Source organism: Atta colombica, unplaced genomic scaffold (assembly GCF_001594045.1).
Source record: "Atta colombica isolate Treedump-2 unplaced genomic scaffold, Acol1.0 scaffold236, whole genome shotgun sequence".
In the NCBI taxonomy this organism is placed as follows: Eukaryota; Metazoa; Arthropoda; class Insecta; order Hymenoptera; family Formicidae; genus Atta; species Atta colombica.
Window position 1 is genome coordinate 281,618 of NW_017259334.1, and position 14,965 is coordinate 296,582.

A 14,965-nucleotide genomic window follows, 5' to 3' on the forward strand; every position below is an offset into this window, starting at 1 on the left:
TGTAACATATTAAATTTTTTTCTATGTTACTTATTTTTTTATTTTTTCATATTTTTGTCATTAATATTACTTATATTAAGTAAAAGTATAAAATATTGATAAGATTCGATTTTGACGGCCAGTATACATTCAGTAACTCTCCTTTACAGATTAATTCAACATTGATATAAAATTAATATAATAACATTTTTCTCTTTTATTGTAGGAGCTAAATGTCCGTTGTTACCTACGATTAAAAATGGATTTATTGTTGATATCGGCAAGGATTATTACTTTGGTGATGAAGTTAGGGTACAGTGCAATAAAGGATACAAATTAACTGGATCAAATATTATACAATGTGGTCCTTATCAACGATTTGATAACGTACCAACTTGCGAAGGTAGATTTTATAACATAAATTATTTATTATAATGAGAAATGAGTGGTGTTACTTCCAATCTTTCCTTTGCCTCTGTAGATATAAACGAATGCACATCGAGTCAATGCGATCTGGCGTCCACGGAATGCATAAACAATCCTGGTGCGTTTACCTGTAAGTGCAAGTCGGGCTTTGCACCGACTATGGAGTGTCGGCCTATCGGTGATCTTGGTCTCATCAACGGTGGCATTCCCGATGAGTCAATCACTGTTTCAAGCTCGGAAAATGGATATACAAAAACTGTAGGATATATTGACGTTTTCTATTCATAATCTTTCAGAGTATCCTTTTTTTCTTTTTATAATACTAAATATTCATATATTTTCAAAGGGTATTCGTTTGAATAACGGCGATGGATGGTGCGGCAACAACATCGAACGGGGCACAAACTGGGTGACAATCGACATGAAAGCACCGACGATTATTCGCGGTTTCCGCACGCAGGTCGTAGCCAGGATCGACGGGAATATCGCGTATGCGTCAGCCGTGCGAATTCAATACACGAATGATTTGACGGACGTCTTCATAGATTACAAAAATCCAGACGGTACTCCGGTGGAGTTCAGGATGGCGGAAGCGACGCTTTCCATCTTGAATCTACCTATGCCAATCGAAGCTCGCTACGTAAGATTCAGGATACAGGATTACGTCGGTGCGCCGTGTATAAAGCTAGAGATAGTTGGTTGTACCAGATTGGAATGCGCGGATATTAACGAATGTGTCATCAGGAATGGTGGCTGCCATCAAAAGTGCATTAACAGTCCCGGCAGTTACTCCTGCATGTGTAACACGGGCTATGAACTGTACAAAGGTAATGGTACGGCCGGATTCAACTTGGCGAAGGGAGAAACTGGCGAAAGGGATGGCGATTTATATCAGAGAAATAAAACGTGCGTGCCATTGATGTGCCCACCATTGACGGCACCGGAAAATGGAAAATTATTGTCAACCAAGGTAAAATAAAAATTAAATAATATAATTTTTTTCATTACCCGAGTAAATATTTATTGCAATTATTATTATATATATATTATCACTAAGAAAATATTTGTTTAAATGTGTGAATTTATTTATTAGGAGCAGCATCACTTTGGCGATCTCGTCAGATTTCAGTGCAATTTTGGTTACGTTTTATCTGGGTCCTCGGCTGTAATTTGTACTTCCTCTGGAGTTTGGAACGGAACTATTCCTGAATGTCAATGTAAGTACAGAACGTTTCAAAATTATCGCACATAAATCTTTGTCATATTGTCATATGATATATAGAAAAAAAGATCAATCTTTCTGCAAGAAATACACTATTATTCATTAGGCAATACTTGCAATTTTCTCGCATCTTATAAAAGTTAAGTTAAAAATATATATTTTTTTTATTTTAAAGATATGTATACAAATAAAAATTTCTATTCTTTCTTCTCTTTTCTGCAAACTTTTTAATTTTGATGCTAAAAAGTATATTATAAAAATAAATTTTTACACTAAAAATACTGCAAAAAGTATACAATTTTTAAAAAATCCATTTTAAAACTGAAAACCAATTAAAAAGGCTTTTTTAAAATATTTTTTTATTAGTTTTTGTTTGATAATATTTCATCAAACTACAGAGCAAAATTCCAGAGCCTTAAAAGGTGCGTTAAATTCACAGCATGTATCTCTCTGTGTTTATCCGCGAAACAAGTAGATAAGTGTCTAATCCATACACACACTAGCATTTTTTCATACCTCCTCTTTCTCTTTCTCTATTCAAATAACTTTTTCAAATGTGCTCTTTAACTGTTTACAGACGCGAAATGTGTATCACTGCCGGATGATAAAAGCGAGGGTCTTAGCGTGATCCGAAACGATGAGACCAGCGTGTTAGTACCTTTCAAGCAGAACGTCACTCTAAAATGCGGTACCAACGGCCGCTACTTGCGCAATACCGTGACATCCAATTTCCGACAATGCGTATACGATCCTAAATCCGGGTTGCCCGATTATTGGCTGTCTGGTCTGCAGCCAGCTTGCCCTCGCGTGGACTGCGGCAAGCCGCTTCCCACGCCCGGCGCCGAGTATGGCCAGTATCTTGACACCAAGCATCATTCCTCCTTCTTTTTCGGTTGTCAAGATACCTTTAAATTGGCCGGTCAGACCAATCGCAATGACAATGTTGTGCGTTGTCAAGCGAATGGCGTTTGGGACTTTGGCAACCTGCGATGCGAAGGTCCAGTCTGCGAGGATCCTGGTAGACCGAGTGACGGCTATCAAGTGGCGCGTAGCTACGAACAGGGTTCGGAGGTACAATTTGGTTGCAACAGACCCGGCTACATTCTCATTAGCCCGCGACCTATCGTCTGCATTCGCGAGCCTGAATGCAAGGTCATCAAACCACTCGGTTTAGCCTCTGGACGCATCCCAGATTCAGCGATAAATGCCACCTCCGAGAGACCGAACTACGAAGCTAGAAATGTCCGATTGAACTCAGTAACCGGCTGGTGCGGTAAGCAAGAAGCCTTTACGTACGTTAGCGTCGATCTTGGTCGTATCTATCGAGTGAAAGCAATCCTCGTCAAGGGTGTGATCACCAATGACATAGTTGGCAGACCCACAGAGATCCGTTTCTTCTATAAGCAGGCGGAAAATGAGAATTACGTCGTCTATTTCCCAAATTTCAATCTGACTATGCGTGATCCCGGAAATTATGGCGAATTAGCGATGATCACCCTGCCTAAGTACGTGCAGGCCCGTTTTGTGATCCTCGGTATCGTTAGCTACATGGACAATGCCTGTCTCAAGTTCGAGCTTATGGGATGCGAGGAACCGGTGACTGAACCGTTACTGGGTTACGATTACGGATTCTCACCTTGTGTAGACAACGAGGCGCCGGTCTTTCAGAACTGCCCGCAACAACCGATAATTGTACAGAAAGGAGCCAACGGAGAATTGCTACCGGTGAATTTCACAGTGCCAACCGCCATCGACAACAGCGGCAGTATCGCCCGAGTGGAAGTGAAGCCTCAAAGTTTCAAAACTCCCATTCGAATCTTTGAAGACACATTCGTGAAATATATAGCTTTCGATTACGATGGCAATGTAGCCATTTGCGAGATCAACATTACTGTTCCGGGTTAGTAACAATTTTCAATTTATCTAATATTTTATCTAATATTTATCTAAAGACTTATTTCGCGTTATAACACTCCAAGTATCAATGTTTCTTACTTACTATAAGAACCAAATAAATTAGTATGAAAATAATGAAAATGTTAAAGATTCGAATATTTCATTAATATGAAGGATATAATTATTGAAAATATCAAATAATTTCAGAACCTTATCTTTTACAAAAAAATATATTATTATTCCAATATAAAGTTACAATAATGTTACAGTTACAATAATGACCGTTTGGTAGTATCTATTAATAGCGTATGTTTAAAATTAAAAAATTTTAAATTAAAAATTTTTTAATTTTTTAATAGTATACTAGTATGCTTAAAAATATTGTATAATTCTATATAATATAATATTATATTTAAGGATAAATTTTATTTAATCTTAATCAATGTTATTAATTAATGTTCATTAATATTAAATTAATAATAATTAATTAATTATATTCTGATATCTCAGATATAACTCCACCGAAACTGAGCTGTCCTCAGAGTTACGTTATCGAATTGATTGACCAACAAGAGAGTTACCCCATTAATTTCAATGAGACGCGAAAACGCATTAACGCCACGGATGCGTCCGGACCTGTAACGATTACTTTCGTCCCAGAACGTGCAGTGATTCGAATCGGCAATTTTGAAAACGTTACGGTATATGCGACGGACTCCAGCGGCAATAGAGCAGTTTGTCACTTTCAAGTTTCGGTCCAGGCAACGCCCTGTGTTGATTGGGAACTAAAACCGCCGGCTAATGGTAATCTGAAATGCATTCCTGGAGATCAGGGAATGCAGTGCAGAGCAACCTGTAAGGCTGGATATAGATTTACCGACGGATCACCCGTAAAAACATTCGGATGTGATGTTAGCAAACGATGGACACCTTCGTCGGTGGTACCCGACTGCGTTTCCGAAAGTAAGTTTCTTATTTTGAGATTAACTTTATTTTATTTAGTATTATTTTATTACTTTATAATCATTATTACTTTATAATTTGTTTATAATTTTATTTAATAATGTTATTTTATAATGTTTTATACATTTTATATAATATGTTGCACTTTATTGGTATCTGTAGACACGCAACAGGCCGATTATCACGTAACTGCCACTGTAACTTATCGTGCGAACGGCGTCGTTTCTGAACAATCCTGCTTATCGAACTATCAAAAACTCATGGCTGCACATTACACGAATCTTGACGGTATTTTGACTCAACGTTGCTCCGCCATCAATGTGAATATGAACGTGTCTTTTGTCAGATCGCTGCCTTACCTGATTGAAGACAATGTTCTCGAGGTATATATATACGTCAAGATCTTAATTATATATAAGATTAATGATACAATGTATTTAAATTAGAATTATTATTGACAGGGAATAAGATTAACGTAAATTTTCCACAAATTTTCCAGATGGTTTTCATTTTGGTAGTCGTTCCAGCACAACGTCAAACGAAATTGTACGATTTTTGTGGCTCCACGTTGAGTCTAATCTTCGATCTAAAGGTCCCTTATGCGAGCGCAGTTATCGAGCCTTTATTAAACGTTTCTGCGATTGGCAACCAATGTCCTCCTCTCCGTGCTCTCAAATCAACTACTAACAGGGGCTTCACATGCAGTATTGGCGAAGTATTGAACATGGATACCAACGATGTTCCCCGTTGTTGTAAGACATATTTCGTACTCTTTAATCTCGAAATAATCATCTGGGGTTTTTATACCTTTGCGAGGAAAAAATGTAAATTGTTGTAAAATGAATATTATTCAGCACATTTTTTTCTTTTTCGATAATTATTTTTTTTATACGCACTTCCATTTTAACAATTTATTAGTGATCATTTTATAATGACCATAAGCCATTTTATTAATTGTCAATTTTTTAGAAATAATCATAATAAACTACTTAATATTTTTATTTCATTAGTAATATTTATTTGGTTTCTATTTTTTTTTTAAATTGTGAATAAGTTAATATGTTGAATAATACTAATACGTTAATACTAATATGTAATGTTAATACTAATATGTAAATACTAATAAATCAATCAATAATATTAAACATAATATTGTGATACAATTATAGTGATTTTTAATTGTAATGTAAAAATACCTCGAGTAATCATTTGCATAAAACGAATAAAGAGTACTTACTACTACTACTACTTCCGATACTACTTGTATTACTTTCTTCATAAAATCTTAATAAATTGCAAAACATCCTTATACATTTTCAGTGCATTGTCCTGCTGGAACCTTCGCCGAAGAGAAACAAAAGCTATGCACAGCCTGTCCAAAAGGCTTTTATCAGAACAGTGATCGACAAGGTTCCTGTTTACGCTGTCCATTCGGCATGTATACAAAGGAAGAAGGTTCGAAGAGCATAGACGATTGCATACCGGTCTGTGGTTACGGCACGTACTCACCTACCGGTCTCGTGCCTTGCCTCGAATGTCCCAGGAACAGCTACACCGGCGAGCCGCCGATTGGAGGCTATAAGGACTGCCAGACCTGTCCGGCTGGAACATTCACCTACCAACCAGCTGCGCCTGGTCGCGATCGTTGCCGCGCCAAGTGTTCGCCGGGCATGTATTCGGATACGGGACTTGCTCCTTGCGCTCAATGTCCTAAGAACTTCTTCCAGCCTCAGCACGGCGCGATCACATGCGTCGAGTGTCCCACAAACATGTATACGGACGGATCTGGTTCAGTCGGCCGCGAGGAGTGCAAGCCTGTCCAGTGCACCGACAGTGTATGTCAGCATGGTGGTCTCTGCGTACCGATGGGACATGGTATACACTGCTATTGTCCAGCCGGTTTCTCTGGAAGACGCTGCGAGATCGATATCGATGAGTGTGCGTCTCAGCCGTGCTATAACGGTGCCACTTGCATAGATCTGCCGCAAGGCTACAGATGTCAATGCGCCAACAGCTATTCTGGCATTAATTGCCAAGAAGAGAAATCAGATTGTACAAATGACACATGTCCGGAAAGAGCTATGTGCAAAGATGAGCCTGGAATTAATAATTACACATGTCTCTGCCGATCCGGATACACCGGAGTTGATTGTGACATCACTGTAAGTGCTCTTCTTTATGAGATTTCCTCAATAAAAAAAGTTCTCAAAATATTTCAATAATATTTTCGAGAATTTGTTATTTTTAATTTATGAAGACTTCTGAAAAAATATTTTAAATATTTTCAGAGAGTTTATAAGATTTTTTTTTAATTGTAGAATAAGAAATTTTAGAATATTTTAAAATTCATATACATAAAAAATTCTAAAAAAGATGTAAATTTTTTCAGAATTTCTAAAAAGAGTTCTGATTCAATAATATAACATCAATAAAAAAAATCTGAGAAATTTTCTAAAAAGTTATAAAATTATGCATAAATTTTGAAAAATGCTAAAAAATTGCATAAGAATTTAAAAAAAAATTTTTTTGTCAGGATCCTTGTAAAAAAATCTAACAAAATTTGATAAAAAATGTATCAACGTGATCAAATCGTATCTCAGCGAATAAACCGACTTTATTTTTATTTATCGTTTTAATGTCAAAGTAAAAGAGTTTATCTGTAAACATTAAATCCTCTATAAACTATTTATATTTAATTTACGTATCTAATTTTATTTCTTTTCACATCTTTATACAGATAAATCCTTGTACAGCCAGTGGAAATCCTTGCAACAACGGCGCTACTTGCGTGGCTCTTCAGCAAGGCCGCTACAAATGCGATTGTCTGCCAGGGTGGGAAGGTCAAAGTTGTGAAATCAATACCAATGATTGCGCTGAGCGACCTTGTCTGCTTGGTGCCAACTGCACTGATCAAATCGCTGATTTCTCCTGCGACTGTCCGCACGGATTTACTGGCAAACGCTGCCATGAGAAAATCGATCTCTGCTTAGGCAAACCTTGCCTAAATGGAATCTGCGTGGACAAACTCTTCAGCCACGAGTGCATCTGCCATCCAGGATGGACAGGTGCGGCCTGCGATACGAACATCAACGAATGTGCATCTAGACCGTGCCGAAACAACGGTCAATGCATCGATCACATCGACGATTATGCTTGCACTTGCGAGCCCGGTTACACGGGCAAGCAGTGCCAACACACGATTGATGACTGCGCATCAGATCCTTGTCAGAATGGAGCCACATGCATAGATCAGCTGCAGGGCTTCATCTGCAGATGCAGACCTGGCTTCGTCGGATTGCAGTGCGAAGCGGAACGCGACGAATGTCAGAGCGATCCTTGCAATCCAGTTGGCACTGAACGCTGCATAGATCTCGATAATACCTTCGTCTGCCACTGTCGCGAAGGTTACACCGGATCGTCCTGCGAGATCAATATAGACGACTGTGCGTCAGATCCATGCTTGAATGGCGCAACATGTAGAGACGAAATCGGTGGTTTCAAGTGCATATGTCCGGAGGGATGGAATGGAGTGTACTGTCAAATGGATGTCGGCATGTGCCAGAATCGACCTTGCCAGAACGACGCTACTTGCGTGGATTTATTCTTGGATTATTTCTGTGTGTAAGTATACATCTTTACACAAAAGAACAGTTTTTTCTGCACTCAGAGAAAAAATATAACAATTATAAGGGTGATAACTATTTTACATATAGAATTAATGTATCGCTGCGCTTGGCTTAGCGCCATGTCTCCTGATATACAATTATTAAATAGATTATTTTATAGTTATGACAACTACATAGTTTATATATTCAACTATATATATTAATTCGACATATAAAAGTTGTATAGTTGTTACTTTTATAGTTGTGTTGACATTATATTTTTCTTTGATAATGAGTGTAAAATATTAAAAAATTTAGCTAGGTACACAGATACTGCATAATTATTTTTTTGATAATCCAAACAAAATTATTTTTAGATTCATATTTAGATCAATTTTCAGATACTTTAGCAAAACTGTTCTTTCCGAGTATGATGATTTCGTGTGAATGATAAATTTGTCGGTTTATACGAATTTTCAATCAACAGTTGTCCATCTGGCACCGATGGTAAGCAATGCGAAACGGCACCGGAACGCTGTATCGGAAACCCATGCATGCACCACGGCCGCTGTCAGGATTTCGGTTCCGGCTTAAATTGTACTTGCTCTAATGATTATACCGGAATTGGCTGTCAATACGAATACGACGCCTGCCAAGCTGGTGCTTGCAAAAATGGAGCCACGTGTATCGATGAAGGTCCCGGATATACCTGCATATGCCCTCCAGGATATACTGGTATAATTTCTTAACATATGTATCTACAATCAAAGGAACAGTTATGATAGTGGCTATAACTATGGCAACTATACTATATAAGTTTTGTATCAAAAATTAATGTACATAGTTTCAATAACTATAAAATAATTAAATTTATTCACACACACACACACACACACACACACACACACACACGCGCGCGCGCGCGCGCGCGCACAAAATAAATTCTACATATAAAACTTGTATAGTTGTTACCATTATACATATATTTTTTTTTTAGACATCGTTTACGATTTATCTAATCAAACGTATTTATTATTTCTAAAAAATTAATTCTTCAATCTGCATTAGGTCAAACTTGCGAAGAAGATATAATTGATTGCAAAGAGAATTCTTGTCCACCATCGGCAACTTGTATCGATCTCACAGGCAAATTCTTCTGTCAATGTCCATTCAACTTAACTGGTGACGATTGCAGAAAATGTATGTTTCTCAGACTTTTTTTTATTAAAATATTATATTAGAGACAAAAAATTCATTTGCATCGTTTAATTTTTACTTAAAATTTTTATAGCTATCCAAGTGGATTACGACTTGTACTTCAGCGATCAAGGACGGAGCAGCGCTTCGCAAATCATTCCATTCTTCACTAATTCCGCGAAAAGCCTGACTGTTGCTATGTGGGTACAATTTACGCAGAGAGACGAAGGTGGAAATTTCTTCACTCTTTATAGTGTCAGGTATATGCTTATTTACACTTGTTTCGTTTGAAACTTATTATACTTATTGTTAGTATAAAGCTTAATAATTCACATACGAATACATACATATTTTCTTCAGCTCAGCACACGTTCCAACAAATCGAAGACTCATGATCCAGGCACAAAGTAATGGTGTCCACGTATCTCTTTTCCATGACTTGCAAGACGTCTACCTACCATTCAGAGAATACGCAACCATAAACGATGGACAATGGCATCACATTGCTGTTGTGTGGAACGGTGAGAATGGCGGAGAACTCATTTTAATCACAGAAGGCCTGATTGCTAGCAAGACCGAAGGCTATGGTAGCGGCAGATCACTCCCAGCTTAGTAAGTGCCCTTTCAAAAAAAATATCAAAAATCATGAGCATCTTTTTTCAGTGTTCCTCTGATGATTCCTTTTTATCATATTAGAAAATAAATATATTTATTGAACATTAAAATTTTCTACAGCGCATGGACAGTATTAGGAAAACCACAAAGCGAGAATACAAAAAGTTACACGGAATTAGGCTTCCAAGGCCATCTGACGAAGGTACAAGTCTGGGGTCGTGCGTTGCACGTGACGAATGAGATTCAAAAGCAAGTTCGCGACTGCCGTACGGAACCAGTTCTCTATCAAGGACTAGTGTTGACGTGGGCGGGATATGACGAAACCGCGGGTGGTGTCGAGAGAGTCGTGCCATCGCATTGCGGGCAGCGTGTGTGTCCACTCGGTTATGGTGGTAATAAATGTCAACAACTCGAGGTCGATAAGATTACGCCCGAAGTGAGAGGTTGTCCAGGCGATCTTTGGGTAATTGCCCAGAATGGATCGTCGATCGTCAGTTGGGACGAGCCACATTTCACCGACAACATCGGCGTCGTAAGAGTCCAGGAGAAGAACGGACATCGATCCGGGCAGACTCTGATGTGGGGCACTTATGACATTAGCTACGTGGCTTACGATCAGGCTGGAAACTCGGCTACTTGCAACTTTAAAGTTTACGTGTTGTGTAAGTAAAGTCATTTCCTCACACTGAGAAAAAAATTCCAGTTAATACCAGTACGTAAAAATAACATAACTGTATCAATGTTATAATTTCGCACTCAATAGAAATGTGATATAATATATGGTATTATATAAAATGACATTGTTGAGTACAAAATTATAACATTGATATTGTGTTACTTTTGATTTGTTTCGACCGAAGAGTTTAGTACTTGTGACTGTATGGTAAAATAATTATGGTACGAATTCTATTTTTATAATTATTACTACTGAAATGTTAATGATAATAATTATATTTATAGTTCTATCAAATATCAGCTAATATTTGTCTAATAACGCTAAACTATCTCTCTAGAAAATGATATTTTTTCGTGAAAGTTGTAGCGCGCGCGCGCGCGCGCGCGTAAATTTGCAAAGGTTATACAAACTCTTCTCGTTGCAGCTGACTTTTGCCCGACACTGAAAGATCCTGTCGGTGGTACGCAACAATGCAAAGACTGGGGTTCGGGAGGTCAATTCAAGGTCTGCGAGATTTCCTGTAATACTGGACTTCGGTTCTCACAGGAAGTCCCTAAATTTTACACGTGCGGCGCAGAAGGCTTCTGGAGACCTACCAGTGATCCCAGTCTACCTTTGATATATCCAGCTTGTACGAGTAAGCATTTTACATTTCATTAATTTTCTCTTCTTCTACAACCTTATTCCTTAATATATACACGATTACGTCATTCGATCCTGCATATTTTTCTTCTTTGAAATACCAGAAGTGTCTGGCTATAAATAATTTCTATCCTTTTTTGTTTTTTAACACAACTTTACAAATACTTTCTAAAGGTGATAAAATACATGTAAAAACTACTCAATGATTTTTGTATACTTGTAAAAGTGATGAAAATTCATCTAGCTAGGACACGAATGACCTATCGAGTGTAGTAAAGGATTGAAAAATTATTGTGTGTACTAAGGTTTACTTTCTGCATAGCTTAACGTATACTTTGTTTCAGGCGCTACGTCAGCCCAAAGAGTCTTCAGAATTAGGATGAATTTCCCCACATCGGTGCTCTGCAACGAGGCCGGCCAAGGTGTACTCAAACAGAAGGTTCGAAATGCCGTAAATTCCTTGAATAGAGACTGGAACTTCTGTTCGTATTCTTATGAAGGTAATAAACAACGCAAATTACAAATGGATTATCTTTTATAATTACACATTTTCTGCATTAATCTAATTTCTTACACTTTTATTTTTTTTTTTTTTCCAGGAACTCGCGAATGCAAGGATCTTCATATTGATGTACAATGCGATCATCGCACACGCACAACGAGAGAAACGAGCGAAGAAGACGGTGGAACATATGTCATTTCCGCTGTCGTACCCGCGGAACCGTAAGTGTGCTCAAATCTATTATAATCTTTATAATTAATTTCCAAGATGATGTCTTGGAAAATGTTGCCGTTCAAACATTTGCAGGTGCGAGTCGCAATTTTATAAACACACCAACTCGCCAATCACTCTAAATGCATTTTCCTCTTATTTAAAATAATTTTATCTATGTAAACCATGGCTTGCTTCTGTATATCAATGTCAATCACTTAATTGTTAGATACTGCATCAGTATCTATTTTATTGACCGCGCTGCGCATTACTGTTAGCTTTCGCTTACAGTGAATTTTCGTACTGAGTATTTTTGTTACTTGTGTTGCATCATAGAACGAGAAAGGGTCGCCAAGGCAGTGACACTTACGAGGTGGAGATCTCGTTCCCGGCGATAAAGTAAGGACAGCTCGATTCAAGTCAGCGAGATTCAATTCATACATCGGTTTTACCCGCCATTCGTCATCATTTCTAATACGTTACCACTCATACATCGTACAGTTTATGATAATTACCGGGGTTAATCATGTTTCAGCGTTCCCTTATCCTCTGATAATAATGCATAACTCTCAGATTTATATAATAAGCATTAAAAAGTCATCGAACGAATCATACTAACGACTAATCCTACAGTGAGAAAAGTATCAGATCAAGCCTTAGAACTGTATGAAAGTAAAAGCTGCACGTTCTTACTAACTGATCACGACTGATCACCATACATATAGGTGGGACGTCATCCCAGTAGGGAGCTGCAACAGGTGTCCACATATTTTCCGATAGTGATAACAATGTAACAAAATCAAGATCAAACCAAGCTGTTAGATCGCTTAGCATTCTCTTTATTTTGTTAAAAAGAAATCTATTATTCGATACACTACTGGTGCACAGAATCGAAAATTTAAGCATGTGAAATAGATTTCACAAAAATTAAATGATTATGTGATTATCTTAATGAAAATTTTTCTTAGACATCTTTATATTATATAATTTTTCACATTTTTATGTAAATTCTGAATTTTTTCGAAATTTACGTATAATTTTAAAACTTTTTAGAAACTTTCTCTTAAATTTTTGTATAAAATTATATAAAATTGGAACACTTCAAAAGTGCTGAAAGTCTTCACATTTTCTAGAATTCTTTGTATAAATTTTGAAGTTTCTAAGACCTCTAAGATTTCTCATTTTTCAATTTCCGAAATTTATAAAATCTGAAAAAATTTAAGATATTTTTTTTTAGAAATTTTTGTAAATTTAGTTAGAATGTGAATTCAAATTCTTAAAAATGTGTGAGATATTATAAGAATTTTTTTCACTATGGTAGGATTTAAAAAATGACATTCGATTAATTAATTCATGCCATTTTGTTAAGTTCTGTAACGCGCGCTTGCTTAACAATGATCCAACAGCTTCGGTTTACAAATATATAACAATTCCAATATACATTTGACAACATATGTGATCAATGTGATAGTGAATAAATACAGAAATTTGCGTGTATTAATAAAAGTGCTAAGGGTATGAGTGCGGTTTAACCTACGATACACGAGTCTACTGACGAGGATCCTGGTCTAAAGACAAGACTGCCCTAATTACACTCACTTCAAGATAACGGCTGTACATACTTGCGCAAATCCTTCCATGCTTGTTGCTATCACAAGTTCCATCAATTTATAAAATAACAATAAATAATTTCATTTATTTTCACAGCGATCCGATCCTGAACGCTAACTCAAACGAGCGCTCTACTGTGCAAATGCTGCTCGAAAGATTGATTCTTGAAGAGGACCAATTCGATGTCCATGACATTCTACCTAATACCGTGCCAGATCCCGCATCTCTCGTTCTGGAATCCGACTATGCCTGTCCCATTGGTCAAGTTGTTATGGCACCGGATTGTGGTAAGATATTGTGTGTTTTATAAAAATTATTATTAAATAAAATTTTTAGAACAATTAACTGTAAAAGTTTAATTCCGAAAATATCGCAGCATGCTTTTTTAACGATAATAGATTTCACAAAAATTAAATGATTATGTGATTATCTTAATGAAATTTTTTCTGTCAATAAATACATTTATTGATAAACTGTGTGTGATAAACTGTCAATAAATACATTTGAGAGAAACTCGATCATCTCGATTTCATTATCAACAATTCTTTTACAGTACCATGTGCAGTGGGAACATTCTATGATGAAGAAACGCAACAATGCGTGTCCTGTCCTATGGGTACTTACCAGAACGAGTCCGGGCAATTAAAATGCAATTCCTGTCCGATAATCGCCGGTCGTCCCAGTGTTACCGTGGGGCCTGGAGCGCGTAGCGCAGCGGATTGCAAGGAGCGTTGTTCTGCCGGCAAATACTACGATGATTTGGGAGGTCTCTGTCGTAGCTGCGGCCATGGATTTTATCAACCAAACGAGGGCAGCTTCTCTTGTCAGCTATGCGGCCTTGGAAAGACCACGAGAACTGCCGAAGCGGTGTCGAGGGAGGAATGCCGGGACGAGTGCGGATCTGGACAACAGTTAGCCGTCGAAGGAAAATGCGAACCTTGCCCACGTGGCACATACCGAACTCAAGGGATACAGGCATCCTGTCAGGCTTGTCCACTCGGCAGAACAACCCCGAATATGGGATCAGCAGCGATCGAGGAATGCTCGCTTCCGGTCTGTGAACCTGGAACTTTCCTCAACGGCACCCTCAATGAATGTGTGGAATGTAAGAAGGGAACTTATCAATCGGAACCGCAACAAACCTTCTGTATCCCATGTCCGCCGAATACCAGCACCAAAGGATCTGCTGCTGTAAGTTTTATTCTAAAGTATTAATAATTATTTATACGGGAAAAATGATTTTAAAGGATTAAAATTTTTGTTAGCTCTGAAAATAATTTTGTTATTCAAATTGATTGCTAAAATAATAAAATTTTTTTGCAGCATTGTTTATCATTTTTTAAATTTCCAATATAATTATTTTTATGATCTACAAAATTATTTTAAGATCTATATTCAGTAAAATTTTAGATTTCTCAGCA

At 37.4% G+C, this 14,965-nt stretch overlaps 1 protein-coding gene across 1 annotated transcript in view; it reads left to right on the forward strand.

The window, feature by feature from the left end:
- LOC108688617 (sushi, von Willebrand factor type A, EGF and pentraxin domain-containing protein 1) overlaps positions 1-14,965 on the forward strand; it is a 54,542-nt gene that overhangs the window by 35,809 nt on the left and 3,768 nt on the right. The window contains exons 13-33 of the mRNA XM_018194949.1: positions 206-382; positions 461-663; positions 752-1,375; positions 1,499-1,622; positions 2,205-3,527; positions 4,034-4,486; positions 4,649-4,869; positions 4,986-5,238; positions 5,807-6,648; positions 7,224-8,107; positions 8,579-8,826; positions 9,160-9,291; positions 9,383-9,548; positions 9,649-9,900; positions 10,024-10,565; positions 11,004-11,216; positions 11,566-11,721; positions 11,821-11,944; positions 12,270-12,332; positions 13,641-13,831; positions 14,098-14,735. Coding sequence (XP_018050438.1) covers positions 206-382; positions 461-663; positions 752-1,375; positions 1,499-1,622; positions 2,205-3,527; positions 4,034-4,486; positions 4,649-4,869; positions 4,986-5,238; positions 5,807-6,648; positions 7,224-8,107; positions 8,579-8,826; positions 9,160-9,291; positions 9,383-9,548; positions 9,649-9,900; positions 10,024-10,565; positions 11,004-11,216; positions 11,566-11,721; positions 11,821-11,944; positions 12,270-12,332; positions 13,641-13,831; positions 14,098-14,735 — 7,829 coding nt within the window. The remainder of the gene's footprint in view (positions 1-205; positions 383-460; positions 664-751; positions 1,376-1,498; positions 1,623-2,204; positions 3,528-4,033; positions 4,487-4,648; positions 4,870-4,985; positions 5,239-5,806; positions 6,649-7,223; positions 8,108-8,578; positions 8,827-9,159; positions 9,292-9,382; positions 9,549-9,648; positions 9,901-10,023; positions 10,566-11,003; positions 11,217-11,565; positions 11,722-11,820; positions 11,945-12,269; positions 12,333-13,640; positions 13,832-14,097; positions 14,736-14,965) is intronic.